We start from the raw sequence: 24,321 nt of genomic DNA, 5'->3' as shown, positions 1-24,321 counted from the left end.
TGAAAAGTCAAAAGCTAAACTATATTTATTTTTTATTTTTTTATTTAAATTTTTTTTAAATTACCAACTATTTTTTAATCTTAAGTACCTACTCATTTTTATTTTATTTATTTTTTAGTGTTTTCGAAGTGATAACAAAATTTTTTGGTCTATTTCTTTTTGATGTTCTATAAATGGAGCTGTCTCTTAGCTGTAGGTAGTAAAATGTCTTTGTCCGACAGTGATTGCTGAGGTGTAAATAGAACTCGAGATGGAACTTTTTCAAATAATTTAGGTACTATAAAATCAAGAGAAGCTTTTTCTACTTTTTAATTTTCCAGTATGCTTTGAAAATAAACTTCATTTAATAATTAAAATACTGGTGCCCATAATGATGGTATTGTATTATCTTATAAGTGTAAATGACCTATATCTTTAATATAAGGCAGAAAATCATTTTGAAGAAAATGCTTAATATACAATCAACTATATGGTTGGAATAAACCCTTTTTAAAATATCATTTAATTATATCTCAGTATGTTCTTTACAGGGTTCTTTAATATATTTTAAAGAGAAGCTAAAAATGTTAAAAAATATTTAGTTTTCAAGTTCTATGATAATATACTTTTTATAATTAAACATACTCAAAAAATTAATATCACAGTTTGGTGTCACTTTTTTTTATTTATTTGGCTGTTATAGTAAAAATAAACTGTAGACCATAGTTAATAAATTAAAGAGTAGTTTCAAAAAAAACAATCTCGAAAAGAACTGTATTCCCAACACCAATAATATATCCTTTAATATATAATATTAAATAAAAAATAGTATTCAAATTTACATTAATATTTTAAAATGAAAATAAGCATTTATTACAATAGGTAACTGATATAATTGTTCTATAACAATTATATACCATTAATAACTGCTAAAAGCTTTGTAGAATATCTATACAAAATTACAAAATGAAAATTATTCAAAGATATGTTATTTTTCTAACTTAAAACATGTTGTTTAAAACAAAAAATATCCTAATTATTAATAAAAGAATTATAAATCAATGATAAATATAGACAAATCTACATAATTCATCGTATTTCATAGACAGAATTTAAATGAAACTGATATAATAATCAATGGTATACTAACAAAAAAATGTAGGTAATTATATAGATAAACAGTTGGAAAACAATAATTTAACAGAGAAAGAATTAATAATTATTATTTTCCTAGTAAATATTTTAATAACAATTAATTGTTATAGTTATATTAATTTATGCGCGTTTAAGTGAGAATTAATGTAGTTTTATAAAATAACATAAAACAAAACATTATGTATGGATGTCTCTCAAAATAAAAATGATTTACCTAAATTGGTGTTCCCAATATAAATGTTTTTCTCAGTTTATTTAGTTTCAATCTCGGTTTAAATACTTAATATCAAAAGATGAATTGCACTATAAATACTAAAAACAAGATACTAAAATCAATATTTCTTAATGTTATGACAATGAAATAGTTACGAGGAGTCATTAGATTTCGAAAAATTGTACCCCCATTTTATTATAATACAGTTTTTTATCTAGTCTAAATTTATGTTTAAAAGAAGTAAAAAAATTCTGCACTTAACTATAGATGAAAATTACCAACTATTTTAATCTAAGTACCTACTCATTTTTATTTTATTTTTATTTTTAATGTTTTTGGAGTGATTGCTAAAGTTTTTGGTCTATTTTTTTTTTGGTGTTCTATAAATAGAGTTGCCTTTAAGCTGTAGTAAAATGTCTTTGTCCAACATTGATTACTGATATATATATATATTATATAAGTAGTTACTTTTTAATAGGTAGGTAGTTGTTGCTTTTATTTTATTTAATCTAATACCTCTTCATTTGTTACCTTCTCGATTCATATTATCTTAAGCAAATTTCCTGAGCACCACATCTCAAAGGCTTCTAATAATTTTTTTTCCATTGAATTGGTTATCCAGGTTTCAACCCGAAAAACACTAAACTCTATGTAAAACTTTTCAGGAATTTCTTCTTTATCTTTAGATTAACGTTATTAGTATCCCAACAAAACATAAATGTAAAATGATAGCCAAGTTCAATTAAATAATATGCTTTGGTTGTTGACTTCAACGACAAAAGAAGTGAGATCTAAATGGATGCCAAGTTCAATGGTCAGTCCTGAAATTTATTTATAACAACATAAAATATAATTTCTTCTTATCACTTAGGATAATGTTTTGAAGCCTAAGGTCTGACTTGGCTAGTTGTCATATACGAATTATTATTAAGTATCAACCAAAACAGTCATGGAAGAGCACTGTGTTTGATAGCTAGTTTCTACCAGCAAGCCGAGCAGCAAGCCAAATTTTTAGAAGGATAAAAAAGAACTTACAACTTTAGAACTTGCGAAGGCTGTAACATAATTCGTATATGGAAACTAGCCAAGTCAGACTTTAGGCTTCAAAACATTATCCTAAGTGATAAGAAGAAATTATATTTTATGTTGTTATAAATAAATTTCAGGACTGACCATTGAACTTGGCATCCATTTAGATCTCACTTCTTTTGTCGTTGAAGTCAACAACCAAAGCATATTATTTAATTGAACTTGGCTATCATTTTACATTTATGTTTTGTTGGGATATCATTACTTTTTTGTAAGTAAATTATTAATAGCAATTAAATCATATTAAAATAATTTTCAAATGGTTTTTAATAAACTATTGTATTTTCCTACATAAGTATAAAAAAAAAAATTAATTTAATTTAATTTTTTTTCTTTTTTTTTATTAATTTAATTTAAATTTTTTTTAAATGTTTTAATTTAATTTTTCAATTTAAGTCAACACTACATTAAATTAGAGGCAATTAATTAATTAATTGAAAAATAAAACATAATAGATAATTAATTGCAAAATTATAAGAAAATCAATTAAAAAAAAATTAAAAATCTTCAAGTTTCTGATTTTTTCCTTTGTATTAACCTAACTACCTATCTGTATGCCAAATTTGAACTTTCTAGGTCATCTGGAACTGGGTTAGAATTTTGATCTATAGGTAAGTCAGTCAGTCATAAAAATGACGATTTTGGGACGTTAATATCTAAATAACGGTTTGAGGTATGTTTATGAAATTTGGAAAACATATGTATCTCGTAAGTCTCAATATATGAGCCAAATTTGACATGTTTATGTGGAATAGTTTTTGAGTTATGAGGGGGTCAAAAGTGGCTCCAAATGGTTCGTGTAATATTACACATGGTGCTGGCTCGCTAGTTCTGTAGCTAGAACTTGGCTTGACACGCTACCGCGTGTCTAGATAGTGCGGCCAGCGAAACTAGGCGGGTGACAGTCTCGAACCCAATGGTTGTTTTTATGAAAACCAAGGGTTCAAAAAGTTTACTGCCTATTTTTATAAATGTACATTGTATACATATTTTACATGGAAGACACAGTTGTAGAACATAGTAGAAGCACTGTAGGAAATTTGCCACCTAGTGCACAACGGTCACCTGTCTAGTTTTGCTGGCCATACTATAGTTGGTACCTATGTGGCATTTGTCTTGAAAGGCTCTTTTCATTTGTGCAATCTTACAAATATGTATGCTTGCTATGGCCAAGATGGCCAGAAGATCACAGATCTGTCATGTTTACTCTGTCCAGCGAGAGAACACACCGCTCTGCACATCCTCCTGCATCACCCTGCTATCAAAACCAGTTTCCCTATGGCAGGGTTCCATTTGGGGATGCTCAAATAAACCAATATTATAGGTTGTGATATGTTGTAGGTACTTGTCTCATTTGTTCATTGTTAAAATTTATGTTGAGTTAGACAGAGTTTATTTAGGGGTCTATTTTCTGCATACTTTTCTGCATAACTTTTCTTTTCTTTTCAATCAATTGCATTCCATAATTAATTTTTAGTATACTATTAATTATTATTAGGGCATTAAGTATTTTTTAGGTCTACTTCATTTTCTTTTACATAGCAAGCTATGTCGCCTACAAATCTTAAGGCAGTAACCATTTAGCTTTCTATTAAAGCTCTTTTCTATAATTCTGTTTTCAGTTTTTTCATTGCTTCTTCAATGTACAAGTTTAACAGCATCAGTGACAAGATATAGCTCGCCTTACTCTTTTTTTATTTTTGCTTCCTCTTCTTTCCTATATACCTAACCTATCCTTATTAAGACTAGGTATTTAGTTTTAGTTCAAGTTATAAATAAATTTTCTATCATTGTACCTATTTAATTCTTATTGTTTTTAATATTTTAAATAACTCTTCCATTGTAGGTACATTATCAATAGCCTTCCCCGGGTCTACAAAAGTGATAAGGATTTTCTTTTCCCATCTAATCTGTTATTCCATCATTACCTATCCTTAGTGCTAAAGTTACCTACTAAAATTAATATTACCTATATCTAATTCATAAATGGCCTTTATTAAGGTAAGAGATGTTTAAGAAATACAACATTCTTTTATTTTAATTGCATTAAAATTGAGAATTAACAGTAATTTAATAAACATTACCCATTGCAGATTTGTTATAATAATTCTAAAATACTTTTAACTAGGTAGTAGATTTCTAAAATACATAATATGAGATACTTGGCACAGGTATATAATTGTTAATGATACCTGGTATTTATTTGCATATTCATTACATACATATAACTCCCGAATTAAAAGGATTACAACCTATATGTGTTGCATAAGTCTTACAAACATACAATATAGTAAATTTGCATTCAGTAGAATCAATGTTGTGTTGTTGGCTTAAATATCGAGAATATTGATTAGTGTGAATGACCTAGTATTAAACTTTAAGTTAAGAAAGAATCTCTATTCTTCTGTTAGTTTTTTTTTAGGATATTTAATTTTTAAGTAGGTAATAAATAAATAAATAAATAAGTGTATATATCATTAAAATATAAAAATCTTAATCCCATTTAAAAATTAAAATATTTCAAGAATCCAGAAAAAGAACACATATGTAACGTATAATGTTCTTACCTTTAAGTTTAATCCCTAGTTTAATCATAAGTAAATTGTCACTAATATTGACTTGCCATGAGTCGTATCATTATTTGTAACACATGTGATCGCACAAGGTCTTTTTGACTGTTCACTTACCTCATATTTTTTTTTAATTTTTACATACAAATGTGTTTATTAATGATTTATAAAAATTATTATTTATTTATTTACTATTTTTAATAATAAAAGTTAATATTAATAAATCTATTATACTAAAGCAAAAGAAAATAAGCAATGTATATGAAATAACGACTAACGTCATACATATAAAACTAAACGTTAATATTACAACTTTCGATTAACTATATGAAGAGATGAAGCGATTAGATAGATTTTTTTTTACCGTTTTTCCATTTAAAATAGGGTGCCGACTAAAATAATACCCAATAAAATTAATACTGAGTTAAGTTGCACAAGTTCATTTTGACAGGTTACCAATTTTAGATTATAAATTCAATAAAAATAATTGAATTTTTTAAGTAGTTTTAAAAAATAGCTTAACACGTACAACAAATTGCACGAAATTAAGTAAATTACTATTGAGTAGTAATTAGTAAAATAATAAACACAGTGTTTTAGTCGTATGGCGGGTTAAAGCTAACAACACAAAATTCTACTGAACATAAATCGATCATGTTGTATGTTTGTAAGCCAGACACAGCATAGACGTGGCGTCCTCGTCAACATAATTATTTAGCAATTGGGTTTAAACGCGGCAGGCGTTAAAATATACCAGTTATCCGAGCGGTTTCAAGAATCTCAGGCACCATTCAACCAAACACCATCATCACTGTTCGATTACACCAAATTATAATACGCACAATATGCTAGTTACAGCTATGTACGTGCAAGTGGAAGGTAACAGTATGGTGCAATGGTGTTTGATAAGGTGTGATGTTACTCCGACCGCAATATGTCGTTTGTACGACAAGAGTCAAAAACGAATAGCCAGTAGGGCACGTCCGTTCAGTACTTACAGGGCCGATCGAGTCGTCACACATGGCAGACACCTCCGACGAGGGGTCGTACACAGCTCGACGATGGATTCGTCGTACTCGTCGCGGACAAAGCTCACGGTCGTCGCTCTATGCTTTCGTCTGATCGCGAACCACACTCGGACGGACGTGTAGTGCACGCGACGCGGTCTCACAAAACGGACCCGCTCGTCCGCCTCTCCGTCGACGTGACGTTTACAGAGGCATCGGAACGAACAAGCAAACGGTAATCGAAATAATGAAACCACACCGAACGCTGTCGACACTCGTAATCCGTAACGAAATAGACGGAATTTCACCGTCGACGTTGTTGTCCGGACGCGATAACGGGTGGTGGTGGTGTTGTTGTTTGGAGGCGGTGTGCTCGTGTTATCACGGCGGCGCCGTACCGTTATCAACGCGACGACGACGACGGTGGCAACTGAACGGGTACTGCGGATTGCCGAATAATTGCACAACGGTATTTATTTTTATATTTGATGTCGAACATTGAGAACTCTGTGCTGACAAACCCTAATCGGCGGCGGCAACAACTATTGAACCGTACTCGCCGTACTTATCACTAATATTATTATAGTTCGTAATATTATAAGGTCTAATACGTAGACCTCTATGCCCTACGGGGACAACGGACAACGTTACGTTAATATTCTACCTTTTATTTTTATAAAATTATCGATGAAGGTGTTTGATAAGTACCTACGCGGTCAAATACCATAACAAGCTTGATATTTTTATTGAACTCCGTGTAGGCAATATATTTGATATGATTTTATACAACAGATGATTAAAATATTTGACCGTGTAACGGAACTCCAATGTTACGTTTCCGTCCGTTTAAATGTCCAATAACCCGTTTTATAAAAAAATATCAAAAAAAGTACATCGAACAAGTCTTGTTTGACGTTAAAAAAGCGATTACTAACAGTAATGTATAGCGTATAAATTATAAATATTTAAATTATTACAATCCTTGACAATCTTCAGAGTATCGATTACTCGATCGATTATAGTTATTACTCGTGTCTCGTCGTTATTCGTTTTTTTTTTTTTAATATTATATTATATTTTATACGATAAGGTCAAATTTCATTTCGAGCGATTAATGGTTTACGTAATTTTTCATTAGATAATATTCTTTGAACTGCATTCCAAATGAGATAATTCAATTTCTCTACTAATTAAACAAGATTTATCGGGTACTTTACATTTACAATCTTTACATTATAATATACACTTCTATGAACTGAACAATCGATAACGTTTTACGAACAATTGTATTGTATACATAATTATTGACGAACGAAATTAGCAGTATAGCTAATAGCTATCTAATAATTATTTATTTTATTGATTATGAATAAAAACGATTGTTTACTCGGAATAATTGTTTTTTATCCACAGACGTCTCTGTCTCATAGATATTATATCGTAATAGTTTGTCTCACAACACCAATTATTGTATAATATTTATTTATTTATTTATTAGAGTTCAACTACACACTAGGCACAACATATTATTTACATTTACAAGTTGATACATATTTTTCAGCAAACCAGTGGCGAGAGACGAGAGTAGAGGGTTCACAGTCTAATTATATTACAAACCCATTTACCCCCGTGCATCGTTATTCGTTACTATAATAAATTATAAGCGTATTATTATAGGTATCCACCTAACGAGATTTCGTTCATATTGCAGCAGTAGTGTATTTAAGGAACCGACTCGACAATCCCGTGCTCCCTTCCAACTACTAATTATATTTACATTTGTCACTTGTCGGTGCCTCTGCACCCCGCGTCGCAAGTATATTTAATTAATTATTTTCAAATGAGGGAATACTCCCAAGTGGTTGATTAGATAAATACATTATATGCATTATGCGGTAGTTCAGAAACCAATATCGATAGTCGATGGATATGCCCCCTAGTCTTGTGGAACGCGGGCAGTAAACTTTAATCCGGAAACACCACGTAATTGAGTCGCAAGCGTCATAGGCTGTTGCGTCTATTCGGCACACCCGCCCGCCCGACAATAATGCACGAAAAGCACTCGATAAGCTCAGGTACATAATATTATTATTATTATGCTCAAACTATAAAATAGTATCTAAAATTACGACGACATTGACACATTGCGTTAACTCCGATTTAGGTACTGACTCGCACGGACGGCTACACGACCTCGGCCGGTCGTTATAGTTGCAAATAATGCAAATCGTAATAATATTATTGTGTATTTTTATACACCATCTGTCGGACGCTGTACGCGCGCGCGAACGGGCATGGTTCGACTCTTACAACTTTATCTACGTCGTTATACGACCTGTCGCTACAAATCGCGTTCTCGTCCGTATTCCGTAATAACAATATCACGACCAAACAAAATATAATATTATAGTAAACGTATAAAACAAGTACGATTTTTTTTCATTTCGTCATGCGCCATTAGGTAGGTACCCGGTTTACCAAACGTCTACGCGCCGCTATACTCGGCCGTAAATAATTATTATGAATTAATTATTATTGTAACTGCGTGTTTGTTTACTCACCGGTTTGACCTGAACACCGTAGATGGGTAAACCAGTGGCCGGCCCGCACCGCGCTCGCCGACGAATTTCGATCCCGGAGATCTATTGCCCCTCGTCGATCGGAATTTTTCGCTCGAGCTACTAGCTGACTAGACGTAGGCGTAAAACCACACTGCGGAATTCGCGCGGTCGTTGAACGGGCTTGTAAAATGAGCGAATAACGCGACTATAAGCGGGCACGTACACCACACACACACACACACACGCATGCACTACACACGGAGGCGGCACGCTCGACACGACTGTGTTTGCCGCAGTGTCGACGCGGGCGAGGGCCGTGGTGGAGACGCAAAATCTGTCGACCGCGGTTAGGCGGTGTTAAGTCCGACGGCCGGAAACACAGATAACGTCTGTTCTAACACTCGTCACAGTATGACTAATATAAGTCGTAATAGGTACGACATGCGAAACTCATAATTCCGCAATTCTTTTGTATTCTACGATAAATCATCGTCGTATATCATTATAGGCATTAGGCGCTTGCCTGCCGACTACGATAACACTACTCTGTCGAGTACGCACTCGAGTACCTGCTATAAAACCACTGCACGGTATGTTAATATTTTTCAAACGCCTGTCTAAAACATTAGCAAAAGTAGCGCTGAATTAGTGACATGTTATAATAAACATTTCAATTTTTATCGTACAATAATATTAGTGTACACACTGTTGTAATTATTATGAGGAATGATGATTGCCATTGACAGACAGCTTAGAACTTTATTCAACTGTCGGATTATTAGGACGGATATAATATTATACAAGGAATAATTTCATAATATAATGTCCACAACAAAATTGTACCATTAATATTTAATTTCATAAAATTATACAAATATATACTAATAATTCAGGTATTATAGCTATAGTTATTATATTATAATTATATATTAATTATTAAATACATGTATGTAGTATAAAAATAGAATTATTAAGCAATTGTATTTTAGTATTTATTATAAATGTAATATAATATTATAATGTAGTTATAATCTATAGTTATTAGCTAAAAAATAAACATTCAAAATTAGTGTAGATAAAATAAGATTCTAACATAGGTCGTATACCTAATGAAGGAAACAGAACAAAAAATGGTAATAACTTATAACTATGACAAATATAACAGACTAGCCACAGGATACATATTTATTTTAAGTAAATTATTTAATACGAGTAAATTGTACATAAATTCAGTTAACATGCATTTCAAATACCCTTTTAAGTTACAAAGTTTCATACACAGTACACACTTACATACATATAAATAAACGTAATAATTAACACCCATTATCAGTGGCGTATGCAGGATTTTGCAATGTGGGGGCGGGAGGGGGGCTTGAAAGTAAATAATTACCCAATTATCATAGGATTATAAGCTTGAAAAATAAAGTAGTTGCTTTTTTATTTCTTACTTATATTAAGCATAAAACAAAAAATAATAATGCAGGCAATGGGAGATGCTTTAGCTCATTAGTCCCCTCCCCTGTGTACGCCACTGCCTATAATAATGGCACATGTAAAATAAAAAAATAAAATACATAAATGTACCTATAAGTATATTATAGATTATATAATAAAAATATAATAAATATATCTATATCCCTAGAATTATGTTATAAATAAATATGTAAAACAAATACAATATTATTTAAATTGGAAAAATTCATACAATGTAGCTTATAATTAAAAAAAAATGGTCCCAACAATAAGTTTGAAGTCAAAATTATCACTTATTAGATAGTATCTGTTATCAATGGAAAAATTTTATTTACATTAAAATTTTAATGCTAGTTATTACATATTCTTTTGGCCAGTACATATAAACAAAATTAGGATAATTCAACAAATCTCGATTATTCAAATTTGATAGAAAAATGTTTTATAAAATTTCAGATCTTCAGAATTAACTTTTTTTTTTTAAATCAACTGATAACTAAGTTTCACATAAGTTATAAAAAAATACCATATTTTTAACTAATATATTAGAGACTATTAGGATAATCCTAAATCAGCTATGATCTTTCAAATTTCTATAAAATAGAAGATGTAAAATTAAATAATTAATTGTACTCCATTCATGGGCGCTCATAAGTAAAATTGTAGGGGTCAGAATAAAAATATTCTCAAATGTAAGATAATAAAGATTTTATGTTATTTTCACATATAAATGTAAACATGCCATATTTATTGAACTACAAGTTCATAATAAACGAGTATTTTAGCGCAGGAGGGGGCGCCCATGACTCTATTCAAATCAAAAAGTTAACCCTAGAGCAACTAGTTCTTGTCAAGCAGTGGTCAAGCATACTCATATGTCACCTCTTCCAATTTAACTATTTGTATGTCTATTGTGTAGTTAAATCATCTTTTTAATTTGAGATTAGAATATAACTATTTTTTAATAAGTAATTATAATCATATGTAGTATGTTTTTGATTGTTGAATATGTCAAAATGGCGTCATACACAAATTTAAAAACAATATTTTATAGATTGAAAATAATATAAATCCAATCGATAGTAAAATTAATGATAACAATGGGCAAAAGCATAGTAATATAATTGATACACGATAATAAATTGGAAAAATAATATGGAATAACAAAAAAAAAATTATAATAATCAAGTATTATTAAAAACAATTAACAAACTAAAATGCTTCATTTAGGGATAATAACGATAAAAGTACTAGCAGGGGTTATAGCGTGGATTCCCCGAAAAATATTATTTTAATAAAAGTAACAACAGTTTTTTTCCCAGTAATATTGACAGTTACAGATAGTTAAAAAAATGTATTATGATACCTACTTTAAATAATAGGTATTAGCAGTTTTAAAAATAATTGCATTTTAGTTATTTATCATGTTGTATGTTACCCATTAAATTACGTTATTAAAACTACTACTGATTTGAATAATACTGGTGTTGATAAGAGGGGTTATCATCAATTATTCCTTGGCTGTACTGTTGTTGCTCGTAATGATGGTCCATTCCAACTCCCAAAGAGTCTTCATCACCATTATCGGGGTACATATGTAAAACGTTTTCTAAATTATCAGCAATCTGCGGAAAAAAATGTATATATTATTAATATTTAAGAAAGTATCATAGTGTCAATGACAATTATTGTCATTATGTTTTACATACTTTTCTATAATATTCAATCTGGTTGCGTAATAGTTGACGAACATGGCCAGCCATTTGGCCAAGTACGTGGTCTCGATGAAATTGATTTATTTCTGCTAATAGGGCGTACGACACTAGGTCAGTACGACGTTGCATCTCGCGCAGTAGTCGTCGCTGTTGTTCTGGATCAGCCACTGCTACAGTCCCACCACTGGCAGATCCAGATAATGATGCTCCACCACTAGATCCTCCTGCTCCATCACCACTACCACCACCAATTGGTAAACCTTCAGAGTACTGCCTTTCACATTCTTTCCGTTTTTGCACAGCACTCTATTGTAAAAAACAAGGTTACTCTCTTGTGATTATCATATAAAGTATAGAAACAATATTTATAGCATAAAAATAACAAGAATTACAATAAATACACCAAAATTAGTTTTTACTAGCCTATAAAAACTTAATATCAAGTACAAATTCGCAATTTACCTTGTGCACAGCTAGTATGTCAGGGAATGCCCCTGCAACACCACGATAGACATGAAGCATGTCAGCAAACGAGTCCCATCCAGCGGCAGGTAACTCATCCATCAGACGACCTCCCATCTCATTATACACATCGCCAGTTTTTTTCAGGGCTGTCATAAGTTGTCGGGTAGTTAGACTTATCACATTACCATTACCACTAGTGTCTCCTATTGATGAAGATGATGCTCCTATGGTATTAATTATTAATTATTAATATTAAGTAAATAAAAAAATAGATTGGCATAATATTATTGTATCAGCAGATCACTCTATACTAATGTACTGTTTCTTACCACTATATGCATGACCCAACATGTAAAATGACTGGCCTAATCGTTGAGCATCACGTTTATAGCATGTTTGCATACGTTTTGATTGTTCAGCAACTGTTTGTGCCATATTCTTTAGCGCTCCTTCTAATCCAGTCACAAATCTCTGAAATCCATCTACTTCACGATCTCTTTAAAAATCAAATGATAAAAATATTAAATAAATAATTAGATATAACACAATAACATACATACAATATTGCTGGGTTGATAGGTGGAGGGGGATCACTACTACCATCTGCAGACACTACCCTAATTACAAAAAATACATTAGCCCCAGTGAGGGTCTCAGCACTCGTGTTTCGTGATTCAGCCTTTCGCTTGCCTGACTTCCAGCGTTTCTCGTCCGTACATGTAATAAAATGATGCCGCCATACCCAACCTCGTGACAGCACAGGATGTCGGCATACTGCATCTACAAATGCCTGTAATTGCTGTTTACGACGTTCAATGAATTGTTCTTCGTACCGACCTAAGTATAATTAGTAACATTATAAAAAAATTGATACGTTTTTTAATTGAAAATCAATATTGTTTAAGTTTTTCTAAAATATATTTGACAAATTTGCAAAAAAAAAGATTATTGATTTATCTAACCTGAGATTTGTTTATCTGGTAATGGTGGTATTGGCACTAGACAGCAGTACTTTTCCAATAAACGTTCATGTAACCAGTCAAAGTGCTTGTATCTCCTGGATACTTGAATATTGTTAAACTATAACACACATAAGCCAAAGTGATAATAAAATAGTAAAATAGAAAAAAAAAGTAGTTGTTTTTAATATATGGGTATAGTCTTGTTTCAAAAAGATATAATATTATTATAGTGTAATTTTATTATAATAGTTGAAGATTATACAAATACTATATAATCATTATGAGTAATACTAATAATAATTAATAATATGGTAATAAGTATTAAGCAGTGATAAGTGATTGATGACGAATTTATTTGGTCAATTTAATACAGATAAGTTTTTAATACAGAGTAAACATATTTTTATCTGGTAACTCATTATTGATATAACATGTCATATAATTTGATTGTAATATATGTTGTATCTATAATGTATTATATTATTAAGTGCAAGAGAAATGCAAGTGGGATATACATATAAAAAAGTTAGAATACAAACATACCGTAGGAGTTAATTGGTATGCAATAAATGATTTCAGGCCTTTGAGTTTTGATTCCTTTTTTGGAGATGCAACCACACACTGGTATCCGTGTGGTTCATCATCGGGATCTCTGCACCATTCAACATCCACTGCCATAGGGCCACCACCAGTACCACCACGCACAACAATTGTAATGTTTTCTGTATCAGGTAAGTGGATGGGTGGCTGAATGGCACCCATTATATATGATGCATCACCACCACCTACCAACTTGGAAAACCGAGAACTGCTGCCAGCAGTCGTTGCAGCCGTTTTACCTATAAAAAAAATTCACCAAATTATAAATCAATTTGTGTATATTTATAAAATAACATTGTTATGTCATTAAATTATTTTTGATAAATTGTGGGAACTTATACAATAATCAAATATCTAATGGTTTATGTTTAAAAATAATTATACTGACACTAGTCATTTTTAGGTACCTGTTGTTTTTCTTATCGACGTCGTTTTAGTTCCTACTGCTGGATACTGAATTGTTGGTGGTATAGCAGCAGATGAAGTTACAGTGCTTCCACCGCCATATTCAGAATCGTCGTCCCACTCATCATCATAATAATCATCAGGTGACTGTAAATACAATTAATTACAAAATAATTTACCACCAAAATGGTTATCTTGTTATTTGAGAAATATTTTATAATTAAACAATGGATATTTAATTCCCAACTTCATATTATAAAGTAGTAATGGCAATTTGAGTTAAAATTCTAGGGTTATTTCTTTTAAAGAGTTTGATTATAAAAATAATTATATTATTTTTTCATATTAAAGTACTAGCCTGCTGGTGTGGATATGCATTTTGTTGCTGATTGTGACTCCCAGGAACTTGTGAATAAAATTCATTTTGTTGATCGTCAATTTCCCATGGGTCTGTTGATGGTGGTAATGGTGGTGGGGGTAAAGCTGGTGGCGGTTTACTTTCATCTTTTCTATCATCCACCTTGGTTTTGATTTCCTATGATTGTTCAATATACACATTAACAATGATAAAAACACTATTATACAAATCAAAATATGAGAAAAACAAACTTCGACATATGCAGCTGGAAACAAGCCTGTGCGGCCAGATGAGTTTGTTCCCTCCCACCAGCCTTCGCCAACATCTTTTCGACTAACTACCAGTGTTTCACCAGCAGTCACTGATAATTCTGATGATCCGGGTTCACCCACAAAATCATATAATACTAAAACCTAGGAGCAATAACTTTATTTAGAAAAGATACAAACATTAACAGCAAATTTAATCTGTTTATGATTTTTAAAATAAGCAAATAACAATTGAATTATTTTGTTTAATTAATAATATTTCATATGAAACTTATCTCTAAATTATGAAAATCATAACAAATGTATAAGCTAAATTAACAGAAGAGGCAAATTATATTATAGTTGTTTTATAATTATATAAAAGAGTTGTTATACATGTTTATATTACCCGTATTTTTTTTGTCATTTTAATATAAAATAAATTGTATTTTGATGATTTCGTATAGGTAGTAAAATTTCATAAACGAAGATAAAATAAAAGATTAATCTCAAAAGCCTCTAATATTTTCAGCTTATGCATATGTCCATGTATTCATGAATTGTATTGTACATAGTCAAACACACACAATACCTTCATTCTAGGAGTAGTGACCGTAGTGTAGAAAATGTGCGTAGTATTTGCTACTGCTACTGTGTGTTAAATGAAAAACTTTAGGTTACTGCACTTGCTCAATAACCTAAGACAGTATGTGTTCAGTCATGATGTTTGCTGTCGACGCCAATACGGGCGGTGTTGCTTAATAGCTAGTAACACATGCACAATTTAATTAGATGGTATATCATAACAAAATACAGATGTTTTGTAGCAAAGCACTCACGACGTACGAGAACGATGAGCAAATGAATATTTTCAATAATATTCGAGTTATCTGCTTACTGTTGTCGTCGTCGTCTCGAGAGCAATTTACCACATTACTGACTAACGTTTGACGGAGGGGAAAAAAATCTTAAAAAAAAAAAAAAAAACACTTACCACTTATATCGTGTGATCGAGCACTTATTCTCGGCTTATTTCCTCTCCCGAGCTTGGCGTACGTTGTGCTGCCCAGCCGACGTCGAAAAAATACACAAACGACTGCTCAAAAGGGGCAGCTCACACACAGAGATCAAACGGCGGCGGCGGTCGGCGGATCAAAACGATTTTGGCACGGACGTGCGACTGTCAAGTGCCCGAGCCTACGGTACGCGAAAAACGACATGCGAGTAAAAAAAAAAACACACACAATAATTATCGTCCGGGAAAAAGTGTACGGTAAATTTACGCTAAACGAACCACGAAAGTCGATCCAATTGGTCGTCGTCGCGAGTGTGACGTATGTGTGCGGGCGCGAGTTGTGTAATCCCGACGAACGATAATAATTATTATTATTAATTCCACACCGCACAGCGTATTCCAATTAAAATAATAATAATAATGACGATGACGACGATGATAATGATTCAATGATTATATTATTTTGCTACGAACCGCCAGTTATACGGAAATTGTAATGTATGGTCACTATTGTTCTGTGCATCGTTCGTTGCGTTGATAACGTTCGCCGCCACCGACGTTATCATCACCCCTTTACCCCACGGTCATCGTTGCGGTGGGTGAGTGGGTGGGTGGGTGGACCGCGGACGTTTCGGTCGTCGGAATCCGTGACGAAGCGCATCAGTGCGATGACCCGCTGATAACGAAATAAGGCAATGACTGGACGTAAATAATACGCAATACTCGCGGCGCGGAACGACAATAACACCGACCGTTGTTATTCACGTTATCGTCGGGACGGAAAACCGTGATAACAAGCGATGACCGGGTGCCGACGACAGTCGTTCCACCGGTCGTGTCCGGGCGGAAATGGCCGTAGACGATTATAATAATTACTATCGCGGTATATTGTTGTAATAATTCAATCGATTTGTGCGACGCTTTCGGTTTTTTTGGATCGAAAAAAATAAACGCATCGCGTTCCGCGGTGGGACTAGTGACGAGGACCGCCTCGTATCGGTGCACCGTCGACTGGACGGTGTGGTAGTAGTAGTTGTTGTTGTTGTTGTTGTGGGTGTCCGCGCGACGTTATCGCTTTTTGTAAACAAAGGGAAGCCGGCCGAACGCAGGTCATCCGGCGGCGTTTTGTGGTGGGGACTGAGCGGGGGCGGCGGTGCTGTCGAACGCCGGCAACTGTTCGCGGGTCGCGGGGCGACGGAACGCGCGGGGTATCGTAAACGCAGATCGACGACGATCGACTCCTCCGCGACGCCGAAAATTCGACCGAAATTTGCACTTGCGACGGCTTTTCCCGTCACCGGCGCCGCGAACGAATCTCGGGTGTGTGTGTGTGGAGGAGCATGTCCGCGCGAGTCTGGAAACGGTCAGAGCCGCCAAATAGTATCCCGGTCACACCTCCTTCGTCGCGCCGTTAGTGGTTTCGCGGTCGGCTGTCGTTCTCGGGCTCTCGTGTGTCCCCCAGACCAGCGACAGACCACGCCGTTGTGGTCGACGGAGAGCACCGCGCCCATGTCAAATCCGACGTCTTCGGCCCCGTGAAAACGCAGGCGACACGGGCAGAGGTAGTACCGTCCACCGACCGTGTTCTCTGTCGGGGTTCGTTACCGTTTCGCCGAGCGACGACCGATGAGTGGTGTTCGATAAAACGCAGCGAGACGAACTACGTACCGACAGACTTTGTAACGAGCTTCCTATTTGTGCAATTATTAGAACTTAAGGGTAAGTTCTAACCATTTCATTAGAAACATGCTGATTGCTATACGGTTGACATGCTGAACATGCGATAAATATACATATTTTCTACGTTAGGTAGGTAGGTAGGTAAGTAGGTGGTTTTAGTAGAGTGCTATTACATTTCGCTTAGGTCTATATCAATATTTTTCGTTTGGTTTCTATGGGAAATATTTTACTACTCCTTCACTGCCAATGCCGGTTTTAATAATTTTTTTTTCCATTACTATTTACTGTTATACCAAATGATATGATAACAGTCAACACTCGATGACATACGTTATAGATCTGATTGAATAACCGACAAAAAATAACCGATAAATGATAACAAAAATTATTCTGAGGGATCAGAAGAATTATGAAGTTATTTGTTCATAATTATCATCTTTAGACCACAAAAATAATTTTAAAATGGACTAAAGTAATTAGTTTTCTGCTAAAAACGTTTAGTAAATAATTAACAATTGACCATCCCGAAACAGTTATTATGTACAGGGATGTATTGACCTTCTATGTTTTAGGTAGGTAGGTACTATGATGTCAATTCTTAATTCTTACTCAAGTTTGATAAGTAACACATAATAAATACATTGTCATTAAAATTTAGATAAAATAATCTGTTTAAAAATAGTAAACCATAAACATATAAAATGAATAAAATATTAAAGTTATAATTTGATACTGCCTAATAAGAATAAAATATACTATTAAAAAATTATTTAGTGAATAAAAATACTATCTTTGAGATATTATATACATTTTAAATGTGGCCATTTGCCCTTTAGACCCCATAGTTATCCCTATTGTGCATAACACTTGTTATTTAATTTAATTTTCATAATACTGTATTTTTGATGAGTGCAGTGTGAAATAGGTGTTCACAAACAATCAATAAAATAGGAACAACCATTACTATTATATATTAATATAAGATAGGATGAAATCATTCATACCATCATTCTACTACCTACTGCGTTTTTCTTCCTATGATCTCAAAAAGTAAATTTGCAAGATATATTCTTATATGTTATAATTTTATACTAAGATATAAGATATCTTTTAAGTTTTATTAGAAAAATAATAATTATAATAAATAATAATTTTTTTTGTGTTTATTTAAATGTTAATATATTTTTATTTATAATAATTAATGATAAGTAGTTAATTTATGAAAGTGTAATGTTTATTCAAAAATTATTGCAAACCCCCTCCCCAAAATAAGAATGAAATATAAATTATATAATTAGGTATAATTCAGAAATAAACTTTATGATTAAAAGTGCTGCAAGAAATTACCATAACATTCTTCATTTTTAATTTACTTATACCTATAACTTATTTTGTTTTTAATCTCTAAAATAATTAGGTATATAGAATTTATTTTATTTTTCTTATGAGTTTTTAGATTTTAGATTCTGACTAAAGCAAAGAAGTAATTAACTTTACTCTTAGTAATTCTATTTTTTATTAATTTTGAAATAACATTAATTAATGAGTTAATTTTTTAAAATTTTATCTACTTAAAGTTTAAAAATACGTTTTAGAAAATTATCTTGTAATTAGGTTTTGGAGTTAGGAGCTTATAAGTAACAACATTAATAAATATAATCGTAACTTAAATTAATTCAAACTTATAAGTCAACCGTAACACACTTAAAATAATCAAAACAAAGCTCAAATACCTAGCTACAATAGTATAGTATACCATTTTAGAATCATGATTGCATACATTTTCTAGAACATCATTGCTGTCTGTATTGATAAGTTTCCTAATTGATAATACAAATTTTATGTTTAGAAGAATCTATTTTACTGTTATTTTTAATATTATAGTGAATATTGATCTATTATCAAATTTAGAGGTAGTTAATAATGTTATTCTCCGTGTAGATTTTTTTAAAACATAAAATGTCGAGTAAAATATAAAAGTAACCTATGATCATTTTAAATATCAGAAAAAAAGATATCAAGTGTCTTGAATAATATTTTACTTCAACTTTTAATTTTAAAATAACTTTAATATCAAAAATACCATTAAAATGAAATCTTCTTAATGTAAAATGTGCTATTTTAGCCTTTAGGATCTTACACCTTGTTAAATTTGTTGTAGAATGTTTTTATCTAATAATACTACAATATATTTTTTATTTAAAAAAACTAATAAAAAAAGTGATTTTCTTATCATCAATCATTTTTATACATTTACTATTTACTATTATAATTTAAAAAGTTTAAAAATTATTAAAAAAAAATGTAATTATAAATTATAATTAATACCTTTTTTCTAATAGATATTTGATCATATTTCTGTATGATAATTTTGAACTAATTTTTTTTATCTGTTTGAGCCATTTGAGTAGAAATACAGATAGTAATTCAAATCTCATATTTCTTCTATAACTGAGATTACCAAATGAACAGAAAGAAGTGTAAATTATTGAATTTGGTTTTGTAAGTTCAAGAAACTTCCGAGGAAATTTCTTTGGTCATATTACCTAATTAAATAATTTATGCAATATTTTATTTTAATTTAATTTGAGTTCTTTATAAATAATTGTTGAGATAATATTTTTATATTCAATATTTTTGGCTGTTGCTATGAGCCATTACTGTAATTATACACATAATATGTTTGGGTAGCAATGGTAGCATAAGGTATACAAGTTTTGTCAACTTAAATGTTATTATTTAAATAGTACCTACCTAAAGTCATGATAATTTGAAAATATTATACGACATTTCATGATAGTATAAAGTAGCTTTAATTTGTGGAACTTAATTTAATTTGATTATTTTACCAAACCAAACTAAGCACGGATAAACACTTTAATAAATGACAGATTAAAAATGGGAGGGGGTTTCTGTTAGGATGACGACAGTTTAACTTATGTGTAGTTAAGAAAAGGAGGGTGGTTGTGCTACATAGAGATACCCCCTAAAATACATAAAAAAAAATTGTTTTGGATCGATCGACAATAAAAGCAGAGTATAGGCATGGAAACCACTTTCACTCTAATACTGGGTCGTGGAATATATTATATTGGCGAGGGTAGGTAATGTGGGCGGTGATTGTTGCCCTAGATTATATGTTTTCCTTCGACCAGTGAGGGGGGGGGGGGGGGGGGTGGCGATGTGAGTTATTCGCCAAGTTGCCTGGTGCGGGTGGGTAAGGTATAGACTGTTGCGGTAAGAAACGGCTCCTTCGTGCCATGTCGATGCCCTTCGCCCAAATTTGCGGCGACGCGTGTGCGGAATGCTATCGCCCGCCCATTGGTGTCAATATGGGTGGTTTCCCCAAATTATTATTGAACGTAGGCGGATTCGTAGGTCGTCCTTTCCCTACACGCCTCCCCCATCCCATAACTCGAACTTTCGCTCGTGACGGCGAACTCTGTGACTAAACGGATGCTGCTGCTAGTTTGTGATCCGCGAACATTCAGTCGAGTTTTGACCGTCAGCTACCGTGATCATCGCTACTAACAACTTTTTCTTCTACTTAACTACCGATTTATTATCGTAATACCAAGTTTTTCAAGTCTTCGTTATTATTTTATTGCTGTTTGTTTTTCGGACCTATCAGTTACATTTTTTGCCATCAATAAGGCGATCATTGTCTGCGTCGTATTTTTTTAGTATCCAAAACTGCGTGGTGCATAATAGTTCATTATTCGACTTATACTTAATAGTTGTGTCACATAAAACGCGCATATACCGACGTCGTCAAAGTCTTCACTACCGTCCTTTGCTGTTTTTCGGAAAAGTTGTTGTACTCATACTTGTATTAAGCTCGACTGTTCCGTGTGATTTGTCAATATAGTCAATGTTCTGTAACAACATCAACGACGGTGACGATATTTTTCTTTCAGCCTAAACGCTAATCAAATTTTCCAATCTCTCGTGTTTAAATTGTTTAGTGTTTTGCTCTTATTTTTTCCGTTTTTTCACTATTACTATTCAACTTCTACAAATACCACCTACTTTAACAGCTGTTGTCATTATTGTGACATTGTAGTTACCACCGCAAATACTTCTATAAAGCGACAAAAACACATACAATTTCTAAATATTTTTATACTTACTATAATTTATTTGTATAACTGTCAATAAAACCGTCAAGCTGCTTCTAGTCGTGGTCGCTATTTCTTCTTGCGTTTACGCATACATTATGAATAATTACAGAAATGATAGACCACGTCGCCGCCGCTACGACTATTTAGAACTACGGCCGTGCAATTGTCACCTCAGAAATCATCGAAGACATCATCATCATCATCATCATTAATGTTGTCATATTTTCACCATAATACCCGATCCCGACCACCATAATTACACTCACCATCACCTACCGCAGATTTAATAGTAAGCTTAATATGTATGTGTACTAACTTTTACGTAGTGAGATCACTCGCACCACCAGTATCCAGTATACAACATAATAGTATCATAAAAATAAACACTTATTGACGTTGGCGGTAGCATGACGTAACGGCACAGAAGAAGCTGTGTCAACGGAGACCGGTGGTAATAAGTGCTCGTACACCTGCAGTAATATACAAACGACGAATAAGGATAGCAAGATAAGTTTCTAACAGTGATCAAAACGATAGAAATGACTGGTGGCCTAGACATAATAAAATATATGGATGGAAACTCTCTCATCATAATTAACGTCAATAGTTAAGCCCTCGTATCAACTAAGACTTCATATTGCCGTAGACGTTCCTTTATAATAAATCATCAACAAAAGGTTGGTAAAATTATTTTCAATTTTTATTTTAATAAGATATCTACATATAATAATTAAACCTAGACGTAAATAAATAAATAAAATTAATATATAGCTGTTCACGTTTAATGTATAAAATACTATAATATACCCAATTTTATTGATTATAAAAGAACTACCTATATTTTTTTTTCAGAAAAAAAATACATAATAAAAACCTAAAAATGACCAACTTGCATAAATACATCTTCGTTATTTTGTTTTAATAATAAATTTAAAAAATAATATTTTTAAATTTTTTTATCAATTTTAATTACCATTAAATGTTTTATGGTAATTAACAGAAGATTAATTTAAAATTCGTTCATATTTTTTTAAAGTTTAGTAGCATATTTATAAATGACATGAAAATACGCATTTCAAAATCCCTTCTTTTAAATTCTGTGGATAAAATGTTTTTATAACATAAATAATTATTATTTTACGTTCATTAAAATAAAATATATGATTCGTAATTTAGAGATATTATTAATTTAAATTCTAAAAATTTTATGTCATTTATGAAATACCCGTTTCAATACGAAATCGATTTTAGTTCTTCTAGAATTCATCTAAAAAATAAGAATCAGGTACTTTAAATTGTTATGAATTGTTCATTTAAAATTTAAAAATCACTACAGAATGAAACGATAAAATATAATTTTGAAAAAACTTTATTTTTTTTAATTATTTTATTGTTAAATATGCTAATTGTATTTGATATTTTTACTTCACATTTATCAAAATAAAATTTGCTTTTTTATAAAATGTTTTCAATTTTATTTAAACCATTTAATTTTATTATTTTTTTATTATGAATAAGAATTATTGTTAGATATCAATTAAAGTTCAATAACTATACCGAGAATATTTTAAATTTTATAATCTTATTCATATTTTGGTAGATTTAAATATTAGACCTTTAGATATTAATTCAAGTTTACTCATATATTATATCTATTACTAAATTTAAAACATTTTCAAAATCTTAAATATTTATTATTACATACAAGTATACAACTACATTTTTAAAATTCCTTCTCTGCATTAATAATGGCATTAAAATTAATATTAATTTATTATTTATAAATATATTTTATTTTTCTTGTACCAAAATGCCTAAATGAAATGTTATGGTACTTAAACTAATAAATATCTCTAAAATAAAAATCCATAACATAAAATAACCAAATAAAATTAATTATTCAAACATTTTTAGGATTCTACAATTTTCTATTAAATTCGAAATTTCAGCAAATATTTTTTATCAAAATTAAAAAAAAAAAATGCGAATTTCTTATGTTCTATAAATAGCTTGAAAAGAATAAAAAATATTTCGAAAATTATATTATACTTAGGAAATGATCATACAAACTTATATAACTTTTGCTATACATTTAAGGGATCTACGATTACTGTGTTTCGATTTACACCATAAAAATAAAATCTATTTTAATAAAAATAATTGCATTTACGTAAAATTCTCGTTTTCATTAATTTATTTTTTATTTTTTTGGTTGAAAAATACTAGGAATTTTGATTTCTCTAAAATATAGACAAGATAAAATTTTTTATTCAAAACCATCCTCAAAGTTGAAAATCGAACAATTTTTTGACTACTTTTTATGCATATAAATAAAAAATAAAATAATAACACTTCATACATTCTTCGCTCTGTTTAGAATCGAATTAGAAAATATTAATTATATAATTGAATGTTTTGAGTATTTTTAAATCATATGTATTAAAATTAATTTTAAGTTATATATAATTTTTTGATTTTCTTCCTATGGGCGAAATAATCGATAAGATATTTCGATTTTCAATTTTCAGTGTGGTTAACGAATAACCATAAAACTTTAATTTTTTTGTTATTCTTACTTAATTATTTTCCATTTATGGTACCCTATAATTCTATTGTATACATTTTAGTAAAATTACTTGAAAATATTGTATAAAGTAATTTTAATACGTTTAAAATTTATAGTCTCAATATTTTATTATAC

General features: G+C 31.3%; 3 protein-coding genes across 5 annotated transcripts in view; 1 reads left to right on the top strand and 2 right to left on the bottom strand.

Annotated features, from left to right (window-relative positions):
• The window catches only part of LOC114126034 (uncharacterized), a 28,633-nt gene extending 19,573 nt beyond the window's left edge, over window positions 1-9,060 (bottom strand). The window contains exon 1 of one of the 2 annotated variants that reach the window (XM_050205484.1): window positions 8,576-9,060. The gene's annotated coding sequence lies outside the window, so the exon portion shown is untranslated. Of the gene's footprint in view, window positions 1-6,005; window positions 7,277-8,575 lie in introns of those variants that run through there. The other variant, XM_027989902.2, reaches the window with a different exon arrangement.
• Window positions 9,061-9,742: 682 nt separating this feature from the next.
• Window positions 9,743-16,518, bottom strand: LOC114126035 (sorting nexin lst-4). The gene is made up of 13 exons (XM_050205487.1): window positions 16,099-16,518; window positions 15,799-16,001; window positions 15,397-15,569; window positions 14,808-14,969; window positions 14,557-14,733; window positions 14,201-14,345; window positions 13,737-14,032; window positions 13,194-13,311; window positions 12,792-13,068; window positions 12,561-12,727; window positions 12,229-12,455; window positions 11,761-12,072; window positions 9,743-11,676 (listed from the first exon to the last, which is right to left on the bottom strand). Exons 3-13 carry the CDS (start codon window positions 15,400-15,402, stop codon window positions 11,515-11,517), a joined length of 2,049 nt encoding a protein of 682 aa, XP_050061444.1. The 5' UTR covers window positions 15,403-15,569; window positions 15,799-16,001; window positions 16,099-16,518; the 3' UTR covers window positions 9,743-11,514.
• A 232-nt stretch (window positions 16,519-16,750) lies between these two features.
• Window positions 16,751-24,321, top strand: part of LOC114126041 (uncharacterized) — a 32,482-nt gene continuing 24,911 nt past the window's right edge. Inside the window, exons 1-3 of one of the 2 annotated variants that reach the window (XM_027989909.2) lie at window positions 16,751-17,538; window positions 21,730-21,909; window positions 22,027-22,297. The gene's annotated coding sequence lies outside the window, so the exon portion shown is untranslated. The remainder of the gene's footprint in view (window positions 17,539-21,729; window positions 21,910-22,026; window positions 22,298-24,321) is intronic. The other variant, XM_027989910.2, reaches the window with a different exon arrangement.

This window comes from Aphis gossypii, chromosome X (assembly GCF_020184175.1).
Source record: "Aphis gossypii isolate Hap1 chromosome X, ASM2018417v2, whole genome shotgun sequence".
Lineage (NCBI taxonomy): Eukaryota > Metazoa > Arthropoda > Insecta > Hemiptera > Aphididae > Aphis > Aphis gossypii.
This window is presented reverse-complemented; position numbering and strand designations above follow the sequence as displayed.

Excerpts from the sequence above, each read along its gene's own strand:
- LOC114126035 (XM_050205487.1), bottom strand. Across the intron at positions 13,312-13,736 it reads CATACCAATTAACTCCTACG|TTTAACAATATTCAAGTATC; the intron begins GTATGTTTGTAT and ends TGTGTGTTATAG. Across the intron at positions 12,073-12,228 it reads ACATACTAGCTGTGCACAAG|AGTGCTGTGCAAAAACGGAA; the intron begins GTAAATTGCGAA and ends TTTTTACAATAG.